Below are 23,004 nucleotides of genomic sequence, written 5' to 3' on the forward strand. Positions count from 1 at the left end.
AGAGGCACGACTCTTTGGCAAATTGTTTGTCTCACTTTATTGTGAATTGTGTGGCAAGAGAGAAACACAAGGATTTTTTAGGAGAAATGAAGATCGGAAGAGATGTGGTGGGATTTGCTTCACTTCTACTCTTCTCTTTGGGCCTCCTATACTACTGCTCTTAGAGGAGTTCCACTTAACGTTATTCAATTCAATTGGCTTTCGGTTTGTAACTCAAAAGTTTGAGATAGTTGGGGTTAGCCTTCGTGTATAGTTTTTGTATAGCGTGGTGTAAGTATTACTTTGATCAAGTTTTGTACTTTCAATGAAGGACTTCTCATCCTTCTCTTGTACTTTTATTATCAATAATAAATTTTTGTTTCTGATCAAAAAAAGAAGGCATTATCATATTCAATGAAGCATCCTAGTATAGAAGTAAAAAAGTCCTATGAAGACATCATGGCTTTGCTAATAAAGTTATATATTAAATTTCTCAACAAAAGAAAAGGAAAAAAATAAGAAAGTAAAGAGGGGAAAGAAAAAAAGGCATCAATATAGAAACATATGATCCATCAAATGAGACAACAATAGCATCCATTCAAAAATTAGTTTAGACACTGAATGGACCAAATTTCAACCTAATGTTGAAATTTAGAAGCCCAAAACCATAATTGCAACCTCAAATGATATAAAATCCTTCACAGCACATCTTAATATTATATAAAGCGTACCTTTTCTTTCTGATGACTGCCAATGAGGAGAAGATTCCCTTCCATGTTTATGCTTGTTATGACAACCTGGGACATAGTAAAAATTTACATCTTATGCCACAAATTAAGAATGAAAAATAAAAAAGACATTAATAACTTAATAAAACAAGGCTGATCAGTTCATAGATACAAAATGCTTATATACTGTAGTTCTATAGAAGAAGGTTGAGGTTTGCTACAGAATGTGCTGGTTTTCTTAAATATAAGAATCACTCAGCAAATTTACTTATTTGCCTCCAAGGAAAGTAGTGGATGATAGGAGGCTGCATGAGAAGTACAATGTCTGATGAGACAAGTTTACACTAACCAGCATCTGGAGGTTATAAGATAAATTTTGGAGGGAGAAAAGAAAAAGAGGAGGAAAAAAAAAGAAAAAAAAGAAAAAGAAAGAAAGGTTAGAAAGACCAACAAATGAGGAAGAAATGCAACAGCACCAGAAGTCACTTTCTTTTTCCCTCTAGGTTTCATGAAGGGAGAGTTCTTTTTCCAGGCTGCATGTTTCAGAAACCAGTTCCTTAGCAGTGTTATTTTCAATATTGCTCTCATTTTTCTTCATTCTTAGGTTATGTTTGGTTTCCAAAAAGTACTAAGGAAAGAAAAAAAAGCTAAGGAAAATGATTTTCTCATGTTTGGTTATACTATTGAAAATATAAAAGAAAATCAAATACAATTAAAATTAGTTAGAAACTTATAAATTTTCAAATTATTTAATCTTTATATCAAGAAGTTAAAATTAGTGAAATGAGTTTGAAGTAGTAGATAAAAATAATCTATTGATTTTAAATTTAACTTTTATTTACTTCACTTTTTCTTTCGGTCTATTTTTCCTCTCTATTTTCTTTTCCTTGCATTTTCATTCAAATTTTCTAGGAACCAAACATTGCCTTAATCTCTATCTAAATCATATAAGAGATAGATTGCCTTGAGTGACCGATAAGCACCGAAATAGATATCAAAACCTAAGAGTTCTGTGTTTCTTTGCCAAGACAAAAAGGTGAGAGAGATTTCGAGGCAAAACATATTTGACACATAAAATTAAAGAAATAAAGAGTGTATATCCAGTAATGAGGGTAATGGCTAAGTGTATATGCAGTGAACATGCATCTTCAAACTTCACCTAACTCATAACTCAAACAATAATGAACAAATACATTGTCAATGTAAAGTAACAATTATTAGTCAAAGCAAATTTATTAAAATAAATACTTGGCTGCTTTGACTTCAATCATCCAAATAAAAATTATATTTAGATTAATTACTAAAAATAAAATTTAGAATAAAAATTTTGTTTATATGAAAACTAAAACTTATTTTGATGGTTTCTTTGCATTCCTTTTTCTACATCTCAAATAGACATGTTTGCATTTATTTTCATGTCTTATATATTCTATTTACACGCTTTGTTGGGTGAAAATTAGTTGTAAAAATTAAATTAATTCTTTTTAAAGCTTTTTATCTCATATTAAAAGATTAAATTGAGAAAAAAATTATTAATAAAAATGATTTTATCATGTTTGATTTATTTTAAAAAATATAAAAAAAAATATTTTTATTTTAAAATTAATCAAATATAAAACTAATCAAACTCTTATCATTTTTATTTTCCTCAATTTTTGTTTCAAATTTTATAAAACTAAAAAAAAAAAGTATCTATGATCTAATTAATATCAAATCTATTTTTATTTTTATACATTATACTTCAATAATCTTAATTCTCATTCAAACAAACCCTTAAATTTTATTGGTGATTCTAAAAGTTATCTCCTCATAAGGTTCTTATTTGTAATGGGATTGTACAGATGACAATTGAGATAACAGATGTTGAGGATGCAAGAACATGGAAAGGTAATATAGAGAAAATCTTTATTGACATCATGGTAAATGAAGTTAATAAAGGTAACATGCATAGTGGTATATTTAGTACCAACACATGGAGAAGGATCTTATTTGAGGTCAATAGTCAAGGGAAAAGAAATTTCAATTTGATGCAGCTTAAACAAAAGTTTAATAGACTACGTGCAATGCACCGTGAGTTCTCTAATCTTTTAAAGCATATTGGATTTGGTTGGGATGCTAAAACTAACACGGTGCATGCTCTAGAAGAAACCTGGCAAAATTACATTTGGGTAAAAACAACTTTTAAACTAATTACTTTTTAATTTAAATATTTGGTATACACTAAGAGTGAGGTTTTTTTTCCTCTATTAGGCACGCCCAAATGCAAAAAGATTCCGCTCAAAGGGATGCCCAAACGACAACTTGCTAGGATTGATCTTTAATCCATCAACAGCAACCAGTGCCCTCCATTACTCTTCCACCCAAGATCCACCAAACACTGGTGGTTACGATGAGATGGATGACAATTTGGAACATGGTGGAGTGCATGTGGATGTAGATACTGAGATCCCTGATAATCCTCTACGACCAGAGATGGTAGGAGGAGTGACCACCCATTCTGGAAAGCGTGCAACTGATTCTCTATTTGAACGTAGAGGTAAGAAAGAGTCCAGATTAAGTCAAATGGGAGATACTTTGAAAGCTTGGGCTGAGGCATCAAAGGCTAGAACAGAAACATCTTGAGCTAGAATTGAGGCATTGTTGGCTAGAGTGGAAGATATAAGAATGGAACTAGTAGTGTAGGTATTAATGATTTTAGCATAACAAGGTACATGGCAACCTTACAAACCATTGAATTGCTGGATAATGACAAATATTTAAAAGTTGTTGAGAAATTCACAACGCCGGAGTGGAGAAAGATATTTATGAATATGTCTGATGAGAGGAAAAGGGCATGGCTTGATAGGCTTTAAATGTGAATGTTTGGATAAATAACTATTATGATGACATTGTAATATGTACTATTTCTCTTTTGGTTAGAATCTTTTACCATGCTCTTTAGCTTGTCATTGTATGGATGTTATTTATGGTTATGAAACTTATATTATATCTACTTTAATGTTCATTTCGTGTTGTTTTATATTGTGAGTTAATTTGTTCAGTGTAGTAACCAATGGATGATAATAGCACAAGCAGTGGTTCACCATATGAGTCAACTTCATCTTTTGAAGAGGACGATGATTTAGATGAAATTTTTATTGCTCACATAATGAATGAGTATGAGGAAATATTTTTATGCAAGACACCTCAAAGGACATCAATATTAAGTGGTGCACAATTTGTAAGAGGTATGATAGAAGGTCATCCTCAGACATGCTATGAACTATTTCAAATGGATAAAGAAACATTTATGAACCTTTGTGATCATCTTAAGAGACATGAAAACTTACAGGATACATGATTAGTCACAATTGAAGAGACAGTTGCTATGTTCTTACTAATCGTAGGACATAATGTGAAAATGAGGGTTGTAGCAGACCGTTTTCAACACTCCACAGATACTGCCACTTGACACTTTAAAGAAGTTAGACATGCATTATGCCGAGTGGGGAAAATTCTCATACGTCCTAACAATATGGCCAATGAGGTATCTTCATATGTTGCTAGTAATCCTAAATATTTTCCATGGTTTAAGGTAAGTTTATAAAAAAATATTTATAAATGTGAATTTTATGTACATAAATAGTGAAGAATTTCTGAATTCCTTTATTGATCCTTTAGGTACACACCATACACATATATATATACAACTGACTGAATAAGAAAAAATCAATCTAGCTTGATTCTCTCCTAAAATTAGGAAACTGAATCATCCTAAATGATCTCTCCTTCTTTATTCCTAAAATACTTTCCTAAATTAAAAAACCCTAACTTTGAATGCCAAATTTCAACACTCCCCCTCAAGTTGGAGAATATATATCATATAATCCCAGCTTGCAAGTTAAGTCTTCAAAGTTAGGCCTAGGTAAAGCTTTGGTGAGGATGTCTGCGGTTTGGTGCTTGGTAGGAACATAGTTCAATCTAACCGTCTCACTAGTCACCTTCTCTGTGATGAAGTGTCTGTCAATCTCAACGTGCTTGGTCCTGTCATGATGCACGGGGTTCTTTGCTATGCTTATAGCTGCCTGATTATCACACATCATCAGAATTGGAGATGAACTCGTTTGCCCCAGTTCACTAAGAACCCTTTTTATCCAAATCCCTTCACAGATTCCCTGTGCAAGAGCTCTGTACTCAGCTTCTGCACTACTTCTGGCTACAACTGATTGCTTCTTACTCCTCCAGGTAACAAGATTTCCCCAGACAAAAGAACAATATCCAGAAGTGGACCGCCTGTCAATGATGTTTCCTGCCCAATCCGCATCTGAGTATACTTCAGTGTCACGGTTCTCTATCTTTCTGAAGAATAGACCTTTCCCTGGTGTCATTTTTAAATATCTAAGAATCCTGTAGACTGCTTCCATGTGTTCCTCAGTGGGGCTGTGCATGAATTGACTTACAGCACTCACTGCAAAGCCAATATCTGGCCGAGTGTGTGAGAGATAAATCAAGCGCCCGACGAGCCGCTGATATCTCCCCCTATCTACCGGTGTACTTTCTTTCTCGATACCAAGTTTCTTCTGACTATCCATAGGAGTATCAATTGGCTTGCATCCAAGCATACCGGTCTCCTTAAGGAGATCGAGTATGTATTTTCTTTGAGAGACTACAATTCCCTTCCTTGATCTAGCCACTTCCATACCAAGGAAATATTTCAAATTTCCAAGGTCTTTAACTTCAAACTCCTCTGACAAATACTTCTTCAAATTCTGTAATTCCTCCATATCATTCCCAGATAGAATAATATCATCAACATAGACTATCAATATGGCCATTTTCCCGGCATGAGACTTCTTGACAAATAGAGTATGATCAGCCTGACCTTGTTTGTAGCCCAGCTTCAGGACTGCTTTTGTGAATCTATCAAACCAGGCTCGGGGAGATTGTTTAAGGCCGTACAAGGATTTTTGGAGTTTGCAAACCTGATTCTTTGCCATACTTCCTTCGAAACCAGGTGGTATTTCCATGTAGACTTCCTCTTCTAGGTCACCATTTAGAAACGCATTTTTTATGTCCAGTTGTTGCAAGCACCAATCTTGATTGACAGCCAATGAGAGAAGAATCCTGATAGTGTTCAGTTTTGCAACAGGAGCAAAAGTCTCCTGATAGTCTATCCCATAGGATTGTGTAAACCCTCTAGCTACCAAACGAGCCTTGAATCTCTCGACTGATCCATCTGCTTTGTATTTTATGGTGAAAATCCACTTGCACCCCACGGGCCTCTTCCCAACCGGCAAATCTGTGATAGTCCACGTCCCATTCTTCTCAAGTGCATCAATCTCATCTTGTACTGCCTTCTTCCATTCTGAAATTTTTAATGCCTCTTGTATTGTGTTGGGAACCTGAGTATCATCAAGAGAAGTAGCAAATGCTCTGTAAGATGGTGATAGCCTTCATATGTAACATAATTCCCAATTGGGTGATCTGTACATCTCCTAACACCCTTCCTCAATGCAATCGGCAGAGTAGAATCATCAATGCTGGGAATTAACACCTCTCCAGCCCTATCCTCACCTATGTTCTCTTCAGGAAGACTTGAATTGGAGTCAATATATTGGCCACATGTTGACTGTGATCCGTGCTCTAATTCCTGTCTTTTCCTCCTCCTGATGTAAACTTGTAAGTTCTCATTAGCAAGTTGTGGGGCTATAGGTTGAATAGGCATGGGAGACTGGATGGTCACAGGAGATGGCTGGACTGATGACGGTATGGGTGTGGACAACTCAGTGGGCGCGAATTGAAAAGGATTTGGTGACTCTAAGTGAAAAGAAGGTACACCCTCAAGAAGAGACTCCCAAACTTGATGTTCATTCATGCTCTCCCCCTGAACATGAGATTTGGGATAGAAGAAGACATGTTCAAAGAAAGAGACGTCCATGGTGGTGTAAAATCTTTTGTTGGTTGGAGAATAGCATTTGTACCCTTTTTGGGTTGGAGAATACCCTAGGAAAATGCACTTATTCGCTCGAGGAGCAAATTTGCTACGATTTTGAGGATACACATGAACGAATACCGTGCAACCAAATACTTTGAGTGGTAAATCAGAAGAGGCTGCACGGGTGTGAGGAAATTGTTTTAAGAAAAGTTGACGTGGGGATTGAAAGGTAAGCACTCTGGATGGCATACGGTTAATCAAATAAGTAGCTGTGAGAATAGCTTCCCCCCAGAAATAGTTTGGAACATTAGAGGAAAACATAAGGCACCGAGCAACCTCCAAGAGATGTCTATTCTTGCGTTCAGCCACCCCATTTTGTTGTGGGGTGTCAACGCAAGAACTTATGTGGATAATGCCGTGATTTTGAAGATAAGTACTGAGACTACTAGTAAAGTATTCCTTTGCATTATCTGACTTGAGGACTTGAATTTTGGAATTGAATTGATTTTGAACCATAAGATGGAAGGTTTGAAAAATGTGCCCGACCTCTGACTTTTCTTTCATAAGGAAAACCCATGTTACCCGTGTATGATCATCAACGAATGTCACAAACCATCGAGTGCCAGAAATATTTTTTATCTGGGAGGGACCCCACACATCACTATGTACTAGAGAGAAAACAGTCGAAGGTTTGTATGGGATTTGAGGATAGACTGTTCGAGTATGCTTTGCAAACTAACAAATTTCACAGTGATAAGATGCTGGATTTTTATTGATAAATAATTTGGGAAACAATTTTGCAAGGTAAACAAAGCTAGGATGACCAAGGCGATAGTGTAACATTATAATCTCACTATCTTTATTGACCTTAAAATTTGACACAGAATTGAAAGACTCTAACATACTCTGAGACTGTACGCAACTTGCTTGAGAGACTTGGTTTGAGAATTGGCCACATGAGAGGAGGTAGAGCCCGGAACACAGTTCAGCACTGCCAATCATCTTCCCCGATTTCAAGTCCTGAAAAACACACAAGTTTGGATAAAATTTAGTAACACATTGGAGATCACGGGCCAATTTGCTAATGGACAAAAGATTACAATCCAAGTTTGGAACATGGAGAACAGAGTCAAGATATAAGTCTTTAGTAAGTTTTATAGAACCTGTCCCGGCAATTTTTGACTTTGAACCATCAGCAATATGGACGGATGAATGACCATTACTTGGCTTGTAATTTTGAAGAATGGTAGCATCTCCTGTCATGTGATCAGAAGCACCTGTGTCCACTATCCACGACTTCATTCCTCCTCGATTAGCAGTGAAGGCTACACCGGTAGTACTGCCACTGCCAACTTGGCTTAATAGTTTCTGTAGCATCTCCATCTGCTCTTTGTTGAATGGACTCGGCTCGGGAACAGAGGTGCTCTCAGAGTTGGCAGCCACGTGTGCTCTGCCATCTCTGTCAGACCGTGGCTTTGGTTTCCAATCAGCCGGTTTGCCATGAAGCTTCCAGCAAGTCTCCTTCTAATGGCCTGGTTTCTTACAATAATCACACCAAGGCCTATCCCGTTTCTCACGACCTCCACCACTACTATTAAATGACCGAGTCGCAAGGGTAGAGGCATCCAATGTTGGGGCAGGTTGCTCTTTGGATCCCATCATCACTTTCTTTCTACTTTCTTCACGCCTAACCTCTGAAAAAGCCTCCCTGAGACTTGGCAGGGGTTTAATGCCCATGATTCGGCCTCTAACATCATCCAATTCCCTGTTTAGTCCTAGGAAAAACTTGAACAGTCTCTTTTGTTCCACAATTTTCCTGTATGTTGCTGCATCATCAGGACATTTCCATGAGTGAGTCTCGAATAAGTCAAGGTGCTGCCAATACCTTGTGAGTGTGTTGTAATACTGAGTAACTGTCTGCTCTCCTTGGCGGAAGTCATGTAGGGCTGATTCAACCTGAAAAAGTTCTGAAATATTTTCAGAACTTGAGTAAGTTTCTTTGGCTGCATCCCATATGTCCTTTGCAGTCCTAAACAGCAAGAAATTTTCACCTATGTCATTATTCATGGAATTGATAAGCCATGACATGATCATGCTGTTTTCAATCTTCCACTTCCTGAAACCCAGTTCTGTAGTTTCTGGCATGACTGCTTCTCCAGTGAGGTACTCATCCTTTCCTTTACCGCAAATGAACAGCAACACAGATTGTGACCACTGTAAGTAGTTATGGCCATTTAATTTGTGTCCTGTGATGAGAATAGGAGAGGAATCACTACCACCAAGGTTTGGAATTTCAGATCTGCCTCCTAATTCTGGTGACGTGACGCTGGATACTTGTGATGATGTCATTCCGTATTTCGTCATGGACCGGAAAGGTAGAAGAACACTTCTCAAGGCACGTGCAGGGATTGGAGTTGAGGAAAAATAGCCGGAGGACGTCGGAAAAGCTGATCGGAGGGCTCGCGGAGGCAAAAAGACCCCAAAAGAGGCACGTGCAGGGCTTGGGTGGCAGAAACAGGTACGTAGGGTGGCTGGTCGGCGTCAGGCGAGCTTGGAGTAGGAAGCACGTCGCCGGAAAGTGGCTCACGCGCCCTCACGCGCCGGCGCGTGAGATGCAGTCGCCGGCCGGAAAAACGCGCGTGGGCGGCGCGTGGATGGTTTTCTGGCTCCGGTGTTTTTGGAAAAGTTGTAGATCTCCTCCAGACGCTCCTTGCGGTGTGAAAAAAACCGTCGCCGGAAAAGTTCGCCGGAAAAATTCGCCGGCGGTGAATGTTTTTCTGACGACGATTCGACCGATCGGAAAGCGTTTTCTCCCTTGGCTCTGAGAACAGGGACTGATGACCGGAATGAGAGATGGTCGGATTGAGAGATGGCCAGAGAGATTTGGCCGGAATGAATGATGGCCTGAATACGAGGTGGCCAGAAGGGATTAGGGTTTCAGAAAACTGGCTCTGATACCATGAAGAATTTCTGAATTCCTTTATTGATCCTTTAGGTACACACCATACACATATATATACACAACTGACTGAATAAGAAAAAATCAATCTAGCTTGATTCTCTCCTAAAATTAGGAAACTGAATCATCCTAAATGATCTCTCCTTCTTTATTCCTAAAATACTTTCCTAAATTAAAAAACCCTAACTTTGAATGCCAAATTTCAATAAATAGTTTTCATGACCATTGTTTAATTTATTTCCTTAATAATAATAAATGTTTGTTGTTGTAGGACTGCATTGGTGCAATTGATGGCACTTGTATTAGTGCATGGGTCCCATCTGATGGACAAACCAATTTTAGGGGTAGAAAAACAGTTATAACACAAAATGTTGTGCACATGTGATTTTGACGTGATGTTTACATTTGTTAATATTGGTTGGGAAGGAATAGCCAACGATGTGCGTGTCTTTTTGGATGCATTGACTTGACCAGAAGTCAATTTTCCTTGGCCACGTGAAGGAAAATATTATTTAGTTGATTCTGGTTATCCTTGTATATCTGGATTTTTGCCACCGTATCAAAGTGAGCGATATCATTTACAAGAATATCGAGGTAGACGTAATCAACCTATCAGGTATAAAGAACTTTTTAATTATAGGCATTCATCTCTTTGGAATATTATTGAAAGATGTTTTGGTGTTTTGAAGACTTGATTTCCAATATTAAGGATGATACCTTGTTATAAGCCAAGTAGGCAACCATCAATTGTTGTTGCATGTCGTACCCTTCATAATTGGATTCATCTATCAACCTGGAATGATTAGTTGTTTAGAGAATATGAGGTAGAACACCTTTCAGTCCAAGGTGAAGAAGAGAGCACAAGTAGCACAAACCATTCAATTGATTTATCATATGAGAGTACAGCAGCTATGGCAGCTTGTAGAGATCAAATTGCTCAAGTGATGTGGGCAAATTATATCAATGTCAATCCATGACTTATCCTATTTTTAATTTTAAATATTTGTCAATACTTCAGTGTTTTATTAGAATTTATATATATTTGTTAACTTAACTAGTTCTCATTAGTGTTATGTGATGTTTGTTGTAATTTCTAATGATTAAATATTGCTTATATGTCTGTTTCTTTGAATTCGTCAATTCCTTAGTATTCCAACATCAGAAGGGAGGGAACAAAATGGTAAGGACCTTGAAGGTCTCTGTGGAGAGGAAGACCTTCTGGGTCAGGTTAGAGGGTGAGGTCGGAGGAAAATGGTGTTCGATAACAGAGCACAGTAAAGGCTCTGTTTTCGTCTTAGGCTTTGAGGAGGAGGTTAGTTGGTTGATAGAACAGTTGACAAAGGCCATTGAGATGAAGATTTTTATAGGTTTCAACAGAAAATTTAGAGGAAATACCAGAGTACATCTACTGGAGGTTTGCTTCAATGTTCATGGCAGGTTTATAAGATTATCAAAGTTCACCTCCAACAGGAAGTCAACCTTTTTGGTAATACCTGAGGGAGATAATGGCAAGGGATGAGAACTTTTAAAGTCTGCGTTGTATTCAATGTTGGTGGTCCCCTCCTCGAGTTTTGATGAAAAGGGAAGGCAGAGCAGGGAATGAAGGATTTTGCACAAAAATACGGGTCCCTTGCAACGGTCCTATGCGAATGTAGTCAGAGACGAAGGTCCGAGGAAAGGCGGCCTTGTTCCAGTTGGGAGATGGGTGAGGGTAGTGGTGTGTGAATGTCAAGATGGTGTTGTTAACTGGGCTGAGGTCAGCCGGGCCATGGCGAGAAGGCTAGGGCACAAAGGCGTGGTGACAATCATCCCATTCCGGAGGAAATGGATTGTTTTTTGTAGAAACCTTAGAGGAAGCTTTATCACTACACGATTCAAGGATCATCAGGATTAAGGGCGGAATTCCAGTCTTGATGAGAAGATGGACGCCAAAGGAAAATTCAGAAGTAGAGGGAAATTAAAGGAAGGTTGGATAGATTTAAGGGGTTTACCATTTCATTTATGGTTTGAGGTTCACTTGAAGAAAATTATGGAGCAGTAGGGGACGGTGACAGAGAGCAATTGGCGAACATTGAAACTTTTTGATGTAAGCAAAGAGAGGGTGAAAGTGGTAATGAAAGAATGATCGGTTCTCCCGGCTTTGATTGAGGTGTTAGACGGGGGTTGGGACTTCACAGTTTCAGTCGCAGTAGCCGTGAAGGAAGACGGTAGGTAGGTTAGAGAGATGGGTGAGTCAACTCGGCAATTGGCTGAGGCTCACATGGGGACAATTGGCAGAAAGAGGGAAGAGGAAGGTAGATCAACGACTAGAAAGGGGTCCTCTGTTGGGGCAGTTGGTAGAACAATGGAGTGGAGAGGTGGTCAAAAGGCTGAGAACGCTCCTGGGAGGACACATGGAAAGAACAGGACGTCAGTGGGAAACAGCTGGTCCCAACCTCCACTGCATTCGAATTCAAAAAGGCAGAGAGTTGGATCTGCTGGGCCAAAGCAGGCTGGAGGGGTCAAAGCCCAGTCAACCCTCCAGGATGGGTTTTGGGCCTCCAAATATATGACAAGAGCCCATCCTTTTAGTAAGCCCAGCCCACAGTCTGAAATTGACGTGGGCTGGAAGAGGGAAGTCCATGGGAAAGGCCCGATTCAATTGTTGGGCCAAGAGATGGGAGACAATCAAGACAGATATTAGAAGGGCCCTTTTCACAGAGCTTTTCTCTCTGACAAGGGGAAAGTGAAGACAGGCCACGAGGATCCTGAAAATCAACAGAGGGGCTCCGCGATGAAGTGCGGTTCAAGGAAGCTGTGGAATGCTCTGTTTCCATCAAGCTCTGTATGCCAACAAAGGGATCGAAGCCGAAGCGAGCCACTCACGACTGAGAGATCAAAGCCAGTCAGTGATACTCTTCCATTGGAAGACGTCCCCGAAGCGGGAACACAGTTGGTTCAAGGGTGTTCTGAGGAAGGAACGACGCCGATGAAGGAAAACGCGGAGCAAAGGAATCTTCTTAGGGCTCCTTTTCAGTCAAAAGGGAAGGAGAAAATGCGCAATACTGCTAAATGAGGAGACGGAGCAGGTTTTAAGGGTCTTGTGGCCTGTTCTCATAGTGGATCTTCAGTCACGGATCATCATTCTTATCCCGCAACCAGAGAAAAAGGGCTCAACTTTGAAGGGTACTATGGAATGACGGAAGTGGAAATTTTCGAGGTATCTTCTCATCATTTTTCTCAGCCTTCTCTGCCTTTTCATTCTCCTTTCTCTAGCGTGGCTCCTCCACACCCGAGTTATTCTACTATTGATCTCTCCATTCCAGCCTTTCAATCCCAGTTTCCTACGAAAAATCGAGTGTTACATGAAATTTTTTCAAAAAAAGATGACGTTGGGACTTATCGTCTTGGGTTTGTTGGCATTCCTAACCGTGATGATGCGGTGCCCTAGCTGGCTAGATTGAATCTTTTGTCTAAAAGCTTTAATTATGATAAGACCAAACCCAGCTCACCTCATGGGGCCCCTATTTTGGGTACAGTTAGCCAGGGAGACACTGAGTTCTCCCAGATGTGTGGGTTCCAAATTGAAGGTCTTTCCCCTAGCAAAATGGCTAAAGTTTCTGAGGTCTTAAGCTCCTTGGATATTAAGGTGTATTCAAGGCGAAAGAATAGAATTCCCACAGACATTTGAGTTCTGTTGACGTTGGTTAGGAGGTATAGGGTCAATGAGGTGTTTTTATGAAGATCATAAGTTGGAATATCAGGGGGTTGGGATCTAGGAAAAAGAGAAGGGTGGTTAAGGATTTTTTGCACCTTCAGAATCCGGATGTAGTGATGTTTCAGGAAACAAAAAGAGAGGTGTGCGACAGAAGGTTTGTAAGAAGTGTCTGGTCGATTAGGAATAAGGAGTGGGCTGCTCTCCCGGCGTGCGGGGCTTCAGGGAGGATTTTAATCATTTGAGACTCAAAGAAAATGAGCAGTGAGGACCTGGTAATTGGATCTTTTTCTGTCTCAGTCAAGTTCTTGTTAGATGGATGTGGACCTTTGTGGTTGTCCGCAGTTTATGGTCCAAACAGTCCCTTAACTAGGAAGGATTTTTGGGTGGAGCTATTAGACCTTTTTGGCCTTACTTTTCCTTCATTTGTGTGTGGGAGGTGACTTCAATGTTATAAGGAGAAGATCAGAAAAACTAGGAGACTCTAGATTCACTTCTAGCATGAGGGATTTTGATGACTTTATAAGAGAATGTGAATTACACGATCCCCCATTACAAAATGCCTCTTTTACTTGGTCAAATATGCAAGAGTCACCAGTGTGTAAGAGATTGGATCGGTTTCTCTATTCAAATGAGTGGGAGCTTTCATTCCCTTAAAGCCTTCAAGAAGTTCTTCCTAGATGGACATTGGATCATTGGCCGATTGTATTGGATACCAATCCTTTCAAGTGGGGTCCAACACCTTTTAGGTTTGAGAATATGTGGTTGCAACATCATATTTCAAAGAGTGCTTTAGCAGTTGGTGGAGAGAATTTGAAGGAAATGGTTGGGAAGGTCGCAAGTTCATGAGGAAGTTACAATTCGTTAAGGCAAAATTGAAAGATTGGAATAAGAATACTTTTGGAATGCTTAAGGAAAGGAAAAAAACCATCTTGGATGAAATAGCTAACATTGATGCCAATGAACAAGAAGAGGCTCTCTCTTCTGATCTCGCTGTTCAAAGAGCTGTAAGAAAAGGGAAGCTAGAGGAAATAATTATGAGGGAAGAAATTCATTGGAGACAAAAAGTTAAGGTAAAATGGGTTAAAGACGGGGATTGCACCTCAAAGGTGTTTCACAAAGTGGCTAACGGGAGACGAAACAGGAATTTCATCAAATTCTTGGAGAATGAAAGTGGTTAGGTGTTGGACAATTCCGAGAGCATCACAGAGGAGATATTACTTTATTTCAAAAAGCTATACTCGAGTCCTCCAGGTGAGTCTTGGAGAGTAGAAGGTATTGATTGGTCTCCTATATCAGAAGAGAGTGCTTCTAAGCTGGATTCCCCTTTCTCCGAAGTAGAGATCTATAATGTCATCTTTCAGTTAGATAGGGATAAGGCGTCAGGGCCTGATGGTTTCACCATAGCAATGTTTCAAGATTGTTGGGATGTGATCAAGGATGACTTAGTGAGGGTGTTTGCAAAGTTTCACAATAACGGGATTATTAATCAAAACACCAATGTCTCCTTCATAGTTCTTTTGCCCAAAAAGAGTCAGTCAAAGAAGATTACGGATTTTAAACCTATCAGCCTGATCACTTGTCTCTATAAGGTAATAGCAAAAGTCTTGTCAGGGCAATTAAGAGCAGTACTACAGGAGACCATCCACTCCACTCAAGGTGCTTTTGTTAAATGGAGACAAATTCTGGATGCAGTTCTTATAGCCAATGGGATTGTGGACGAGAAAAGGCGATCAAGGGAGGAAAGAGTTGTATTCAAGATAGACTTTGAAAAGGCTTATGACCATGTTAAATGGGATTTTTTGGATCATGTGTCGGAGAAGAAGGGATTCAGTTCTAAATGGAGGAAATGGATAAGAAGTTGTCTGTCGTCGGTCTCTTATGCTATTCTAGTGAATGGTAATGCTAAAGGGTGGGTCAAGGCATCTAGAGGATTAAGGCAAGGTGACCCTTTATCCCCTTTCCTGTTCACTATTGTTGCAGATGTGTTGAGTAAAATGTTGTTGAAAGCTGAGGAAAGAAGTTTGCTGAAGGGCTTCAGGGTAGGTAGAAATAGGTGTAGGGTGTCCCATCTGCAATTCGCAGACGATACCATCCTCTTTGCTAGCTCTAGTGAGAAAGAATTGCAAACTCTTAAGAGTTTATTGTTAGTGTTTGGTCAAGTTTCTAGGCTTAAAGTCAATTTTGACAAGAGTAATCTTTTTGGCATCAACCTTGATCAGAATCATCTCTCTAGGTTAGCCTTGTTGCTTGACTGCAAGGCTTCAGATTGGCCTATACTTTATCTGGGTCTTCCTTTGGGAAGGAATCCAACTGCTTGTGGATTCTGGGATCCAGTGATTGAGAGAATCTCTAGGAGATTAGACGGGTGGCAAAATGCTTACTTATCTTTCGGCGGTAGGATAACTCTCCTACACTCATGCCTATCCCATATCCCTAGCTACTTTCTTTCTCTGTTTAAGATTCCTGCTTCAGTGGCTGCAAAAGTTGAAAGGATGCAAAAGGACTTTCTTTGGTCAGGGGTTGGGGAAGGTAAAAGAGACCATCTTGTTAGTTGGGATGCAGTGTGTAAGCCGAGGGTAAAAGGGGGTTTGGGGATTGGGAAGATTCCTTTAAGGAATCACGCTCTTTTAGGGAAATGGTTGTGAAGGTATCCTAGGGAGAGTACAGCTCTGTGGCATCAGGTCATTCTTAGCATCTACGGGACAAACTCAAATGGTTAGGATGCCAACACTTTAGTCAAGTGGTCACATCGTTGTCCTTGGAAGGCCATTGAACAAGTCTTTCAGGATTTTTCCAAGTATACTCGGTTTGTCGTAGGAGATGGGGAAAGAATTCGTTTTTGGGAAGATTTGTGGTGGAGGGACCAAATCTTCAAAGACCAATATCCAAGACTATTTAGAGTAGTAACAGATAAAAATATTCCTGTATCTTCAATTCTCGGTTCGGCTCGCCCTTGCTTATGGAACTTTAATTTCCGTCGTAATCCAACCGATTATGAGATAGAAGATCTAGAATGCCTCATGCGCTCTCTTGATTATATGAATTTATCCACCTCCGCTTCAGATGCGAGATCTTAGTCCTTATTGTCTTCAGGACTGTTCACAGTCAAGTCTTTCTTTACAGCCTTGTCCCAAATACCTAATTCATCTCCTTTTTTCCCCACTAAGTTTGTATGGAAATCTCAAGTCCCCTTCAAAGTTAAGGCCTTTGTCTGGCTTGTGGCACACAAGAAGGTAAATGCCAATGACTTGCTACAATTAAGGAGACCCCACAAAGCTCTTAGCCCTGACATTTGTAAGTTGTGTATGGAGCAAGGAGATTCAGCAGATCATCTCTTCCTTCATTGTTCTGTGACGTTGGGGTTGTGGCACAGACTATTTCAGCTAGCCAAGATGGATTGGGTTCCTCCGAAAAGCATTTCAGACATGATGTTCATCAATTATAAAGATTTTGGCAAGTCCAAGAGAGGGTTGGTTTTGTGACAAAATGCGCACATAGCTTTAATTTGGGTTGTGTGGCAGGAAAGAAATGTTAGGATATTTGAGGACAAAGCTAGGAATTCAGAGAATCTTTGGGATTCCATTCATTTCCTCTCTTCGTTTTGGGTTTTTTGCTCAGCGGGTTTTAAGGGCATTCCCCTTAACGTTTTACAACTAGATTAGCTAGCAATGTGTAGTTCCAATGGGACGGTGTAGTGTCATGTTATTTTTTTGTGTTGTTTAGTTTTACTTTTGGCAGGAGGATTTCTCATCCTCCTTATGTACTATTTTTTTCAATCAATATATTCATGCGTGGTTTCCTATCAAAAAAAAAAAAAAAAAATTGCTTATAAATTTAATTTATAATTGTAAAAGTAGGATGAACAAAAGACCCATGTGTTATTATGGGTGTGGACGGATGCGTATTTTCATGTTGAAAACACAAAAGAACAATCGTCGTTGGTTTTATCGTTGTCCATTATATCATGTAAGTATATTTAATTATAACATGAAAGCATATTGATATTAGTGAAATACATACATCAAATTTTATTTTATTTTTAATAATTTATGTATTGTAGGAACATCCCCATTGCTTTATATGGGTTGACGAGTATAATCTACAACCTCAACAGCTAGTTGTCAACTTATGACGCCCAATGCCTACGACAAATCCTAAAAGTCGTCTTCTTCTTATTGGTTGTTGTGGGTGTAGCATTGTCATGTATTTTTTATTATTTATCATATTTCTTCTTATTTTAATTACTGCTAAGTGAATGTATATGTTAAGTAAAAAATTATCATCTATAAACTCTAAAACTTTAATATATTATATTAAAATATGATGTTGGTATCATAATACTTATAGTATTTATTTGTGTTAATATTGATTGTGTTAGTATACATATAATTTGAATGATTTTTTTGACGAAAACATGTATTAGTATAATGCATTTATGATTAAAATAAATGTTTTCAAAATGATTATGGAGTTTACCATATGTACAAATATAAATATTATTGAAATTAATATAGTTACACATGGTTACAAAGTTCTCATTTGTTCAAGAAAATTATAATTGGCGTAAAATTTTTAAAATGAAATAATTTTTTTAATTTAAATGAATTGTGCATATAAAAATTATTTATATATTTATAATATCAAGTAACTTGAAGAAAACACTTCATTAATTGAAAAAAAAATAAAAAAACAACTTCCAAACATGTTTTTGGTTTTACTTGTTCTAAAAAACTTTTTTATTAACTCAACCAAACATGTTTTTTTTGTTTTTGAGAACAAAAATTGTTTTCTAGAATTCAGTTCCCAAGCACAATTTTTTTTTTTTCTGAAAACACCAAAAACTGTTCTCAAAAACTGTTTTTCAGAACAATTTTCAAAAACAACCAAACAGGCCCCTAGTTTCTACCTTTCCAAGCTTTACATTGGAATCTATAGAGGTATTTGAAGGTCTATAGCCACTCATTTCTATTTCCTTTAAGAGATCAAGAATACATTTTCATTGTGAAACAACACCTCCCTTCTTTAACCGTGCTACCTCCATTCCAAGAAAATATCTTAAGGCTCCAAGATCTTTAATTTCAAATTCAGCAGCTAGGCACTTCTTCAAATAATTCATCTCAACCATATTATCTCTTATTAGAATAATGTCATCCACATAAACTAACTTTATATCCTAGAGAGTATTTCATAAATAGGGTCTAATATGTTTGTCCTTTACAAAAGCCTATTTTCTTCATAAAGAGGGTGAACCTCTCAAATCAAGCCCGAGGAGATTGCTTAAGGCCATATAATGACTTTTGTGGTTTACAAACCTTTTAGCCAACCCTCTTATCAAAACCAGGAGGTAGATCGATGTACACCTCCTCCTTTAAGTCTCCATTGAGGAAAACATTTTTAACATCCAATTGTTATAGTGGCTAATCCAGATTTGTAGCAATTGATAAAAGAACTCTGATTGTATTTAATTTTGAAATGAGATAAAAGGTTTCTGAGTAGCCAATCCCATATATTTGTGTAAATCCCTTAGCAACAAGATACGCCTTATACCTTTGTAAAGAGCCATCAGAATATCATGAACACCCACTTGCAACCAACAGTAATCTTCCCTTAGGTAGAGTTACCATCTCTCACGTCTCTCAAGGGCCCTCATTTCCTCAAGAATAGCCACCTTCCAATCTTGAATTTTTAGAGCATCCTATGCTTTCTTCGGAATTTCTACGCTAGAAAGTTGAGAGGTAAGTGCAACCATGGAAGATGACAAATTCTTATAAAACATGAAATTGGCCATAAAATGTTGAGTACAAGACCTAACACCTTTTTGAAATGCAATAAGGACATCAAGATCACTAAGAAACTCTACATGTTTAACATTGGAAGAAGAACATGGTTTAGATGGAGGCTTATCTTTCTCTAGTGGTGAGATTAGATCTATTCTCAAGACAAATTCATGGCCTTGTTGTAAAATAGGTTCCTCCATCCTTTGAATATGGTTTCTCCATAATTTTTTTTTTTTTTCTTGGAAACGACACAAAGATATATTGATAGAAAAAGAAGTACAATAAGAAGGATGAGAAATCCTCCCGCCAAAGACAACTAAATTACAAGAAAATACACAGAAAACAAACGAACTCTCTATAAAGGACCAATCCTTATGGAGTACATACCGCTAACCAATCAAGTTGAATCACATTAAGGGGAGTCCCCTTAAATGCCTTGGAACAGCAAGCCCAAAGAAAAGCAAGGAAAACAATAGAGTCCCAAAGAAACTCTGGATTCCTTGCTTTATCCTCGAAAATCCTCGCGTTTCTTTCCCATCACACAACCCGAATTAGAGCAATGCTCGCAACTTGCCACAAAACTATCCCCCTCTTAGAAGTACCAAAACCTTTAAATTTGATGGACATCATGTCAAATATGCTCCTCGGGGGAACCCAATCCATCTTAGCTAACTGAAATAACCTGTGTCACAACCCAATCGTTAAGGAACAATGAAGAAAAAGATGATCTGTTGATTCCCCATGCTTCATGCACAGGATACAAATATCAGGATTAAGGGCTTTGTAGGGTCTTCTCACTTGTAGCATGTCATTAGTATTCACCTTCTTGTGTGCCACTAACCAGACAAAGGACTTCACTTTGAAAGGAACTGGAGAATTCCAAACAAACTTTGAAGGGAAGTCCTGAGAAGATCCAGAAAATTGAGATAATGCTAGAAAGAATATTTGACTGAAAAAAGCCCTGAAGAGGATAATGGCCAGAATCTGGCATCTGGGACCGAAGGAGATAGATGCAATTCATCAAGTGACCGCATGAGGCCTTCTAAGTCCTCTATCTCAGAATCTGACAGGTTACGACGGAAATTTAAATTCCAAGATAAAAGACGAGTAGGACCGAGAACTGAAGAAATAGGAATGTTTTTATCCACGACTACTCTAAATAGTCTTGGATATTGGGTTCCCAAAGGTTGGTCCTCCCACCACAAATCTTCCCAGAAACGAATTATTTCCCCGTTTCCTACCACATACCGAGTAAACAAGGAAAACTCCTGAAAGACTTGTGCAATAGCCTTCCAAGGATAACGATGTGACCATCTGACTAAAGTGTTAGCATCCCAACCATTGGAGTGTGAACCATAAATGCTTAAAATGACCTGATGCCAAAGAGCTGAACCCTCTCTAGGATACCTCCACAGCCATTTCCCTAGAAGAGCAAGATTCCTCAAAGAAATATTCCCAAAACCCAAACCCCCTATTGCCTTCGGTTTGCACACAACATCCCACATTACTAAATGATCTCTTTTACCTTCCCCAATCCCTAACCATAAAAAATCCTTTTGCAACCTCTCGATTTTTGCAGCCACTGAAGCGAGTAGCTTAAATAAGGAAAGGAAGTAACATGGCATATGGGTAAAGCAAGATTGGATAAGAGTTATCCTCCCCCCGAAGGATAAGTAGGCTTTTTGCCACCCATCTAATCTACTTGAGATTCTCTCAATCACTGGATCCCAAATGCCACACGCCTTAGGGTTCCCACCCAAAGGAAGACCCAGATAAAGTATAGGCCAGTCGGACGCCTTGCAATCAAGCATCACAGCCAATCTTGAAAGATGAGGCTGATCAAGATTGATGCCATAAATACTACTCTTGTCAAGGTTGACCTTGAGCCCAGAAATGTGCCCAAACACTAACAAAAGACTCTTGAGAGTCTGCAGCTCTTCCTCCCTTGTGTTAGAAAAGAAGATGGTATCATCAGCAAATTGCAAATGGGACACCCTAGTTCTATTTCTACCCACCCTGAAACCCTCCAACATATTTCTTTCCTCTGCTCTCATAAGCATCCTACTCAGTACATCTGCGGCTAAAGTAAACAAAAAAGGGGATAAAAGGTCACCTTGTCTTAATCCTCTCGATGCCTTAACCCACCCTTTAGCGCTACCATTCATCAAGATTGCATAAGATACCGAAGATAAACATCCACTCATCCATTTCCTCCATCTAGGACTGAACCCCTTCTTCTCTAACACATGATCCAAAAAATCTCACTTCACGTGATCGTAGGCCTTTTCAAAGTCTATTTTGAAGACAACGCCTTCCTCCCCTGATCGTCTTCTCTCGTCCACTATCTCATTCGCTATAAGAACCGCATCCAATATTTGTCTCCCTTGAACAAAAGCGCCTTGAGTATAGTGGATGGTCTCATGTAGAACTCCTCTTAGACACCCTGAGAGCACTTTGGCTATTATCTTGTAGAGACTAGTGATCAAACTAATGGATCTAAAATCTGATATTTTCTTTGTCAAACTCTTTTTGGGTAATAGAACAATGAAAGAGGCATTAGTGCTTTGATTGATAATTCCACTCCTATGAAATTCTACGAACACTCTCACCAAATCCTCCTTAAACACATCCCAACAGTCTTGGAATACTGCAATAGTAAAGCCATTAGGCCCCGGAGCCTTGTCCCTATCCAGCTGAAAAATGGCCTTAGAAATCTCTTCTTCAGTGAAAGGGGAATCCAACCTTAACGCGCTCTCTTCTGAAATAGGGGACCAATCTAATCCTTCAACACCCCAAGACTCTCCTGTAGGGCTCGTGTAAAGCTTTTCAAAGTAAAGTAAGATCTCCTCTGTGATACTCTCGGCATTCTTCAACACTAAGCCCCTCTCATTCTCCAACTCCTTGATATATTTCCTATTTCACCTACCATTAGCCACTTTATGATAAAACTTAGAGTTGCAATCCCCTTCCTTAACCCATTTCACCCTAGCTTTTTGTCTCCAATGGATTTCCTCCCTCAAAATTAATTCCTCTAGCTCCCCTTTTCTTGAGGCTCTTTGACTTAACAATTCAGAAATGAGACCCCCTACCTACTCAATGGCATCAAAGTTAGCTAAATCATTGAGGATACTTTTTTTCTTTTCATTAAGCTCTCCAAAAGAAAACTTATTCCATTCCTTCAATTTGGCTTTAACATATTGTAGTCTCCTCATGAACTTGTGGCCTTCCCATCCGTTTCCTTGAAAACCACTCCACCAAGTTCTAAAGTTCTCCTTGAAATTAAGATGTTGTAACCACATATTCTCAAACCTAAAAGGTGTTGGGCCCCACATGAACGGGTTGGTATCCATAACAATTGGCCAGTGATCCGAGGTCCTTCTAATTAGGGCTTCTTGAAGACCTTGGGGAAAGAGCAGCCTCCACTCATTTGAGTAGAGAAAACGGTCCAGTCTCTTACACACAGGAGACTCTTGCAAATTTGACCAAGTGAATGAAGCGTTCTGAAGAGGTGGGTCAAGCAATTCACATTCTCTAATAAAACTATCAAAGTCCCTCATGCTTGATGTTAGACTAGAACCCCCCAATTTTTCTGAGCTTCTCCTTATGACATTAAAATCACCGCCCACACACCATAACGGATAAGTTAGTCCATATATGTCAAAAAGTTCCACCCAAAAATCCTTCCTAAGTGAGGGACTATTTGGACCATAAACAGCGGAAATCCAAAGAGGTCCACAACCGTCCAAAGCGAACTTGACTGAGACCGAGAAAGATCCTATTACCACCTCCTCAGTACGCAGATTTTTTGAATCCCAAATGATCAAAATCCCACCTGATGCCCCAGACGCCGAAAGAGCAACCCAGTCCTTATTTCTGACCGTCCAAACACTACCCACAAACCTTCTGTCACATTTCTCCTTTTTTGTTTCCTGAATCATCACAACATCCGG

At 39.0% G+C, this 23,004-nt stretch overlaps 1 protein-coding gene across 5 annotated transcripts in view; it reads right to left on the bottom strand.

Moving 5' to 3' along the window:
• LOC117904443 (pyridoxal kinase) overlaps positions 1–23,004 on the bottom strand; it is a 90,745-nt gene that overhangs the window by 20,984 nt on the left and 46,757 nt on the right. For all 5 annotated transcript variants that reach the window (XM_034817036.1, XM_034817038.1, XM_034817039.1 and 2 more), the window contains one exon: positions 711–776. In XM_034817036.1, the coding sequence (XP_034672927.1) occupies positions 711–776 (66 nt within the window). The remainder of the gene's footprint in view (positions 1–710; positions 777–23,004) is intronic.

This window comes from Vitis riparia, chromosome 17, assembly GCF_004353265.1.
Source record: "Vitis riparia cultivar Riparia Gloire de Montpellier isolate 1030 chromosome 17, EGFV_Vit.rip_1.0, whole genome shotgun sequence".
In the NCBI taxonomy this organism is placed as follows: domain Eukaryota; kingdom Viridiplantae; phylum Streptophyta; class Magnoliopsida; order Vitales; family Vitaceae; genus Vitis; species Vitis riparia.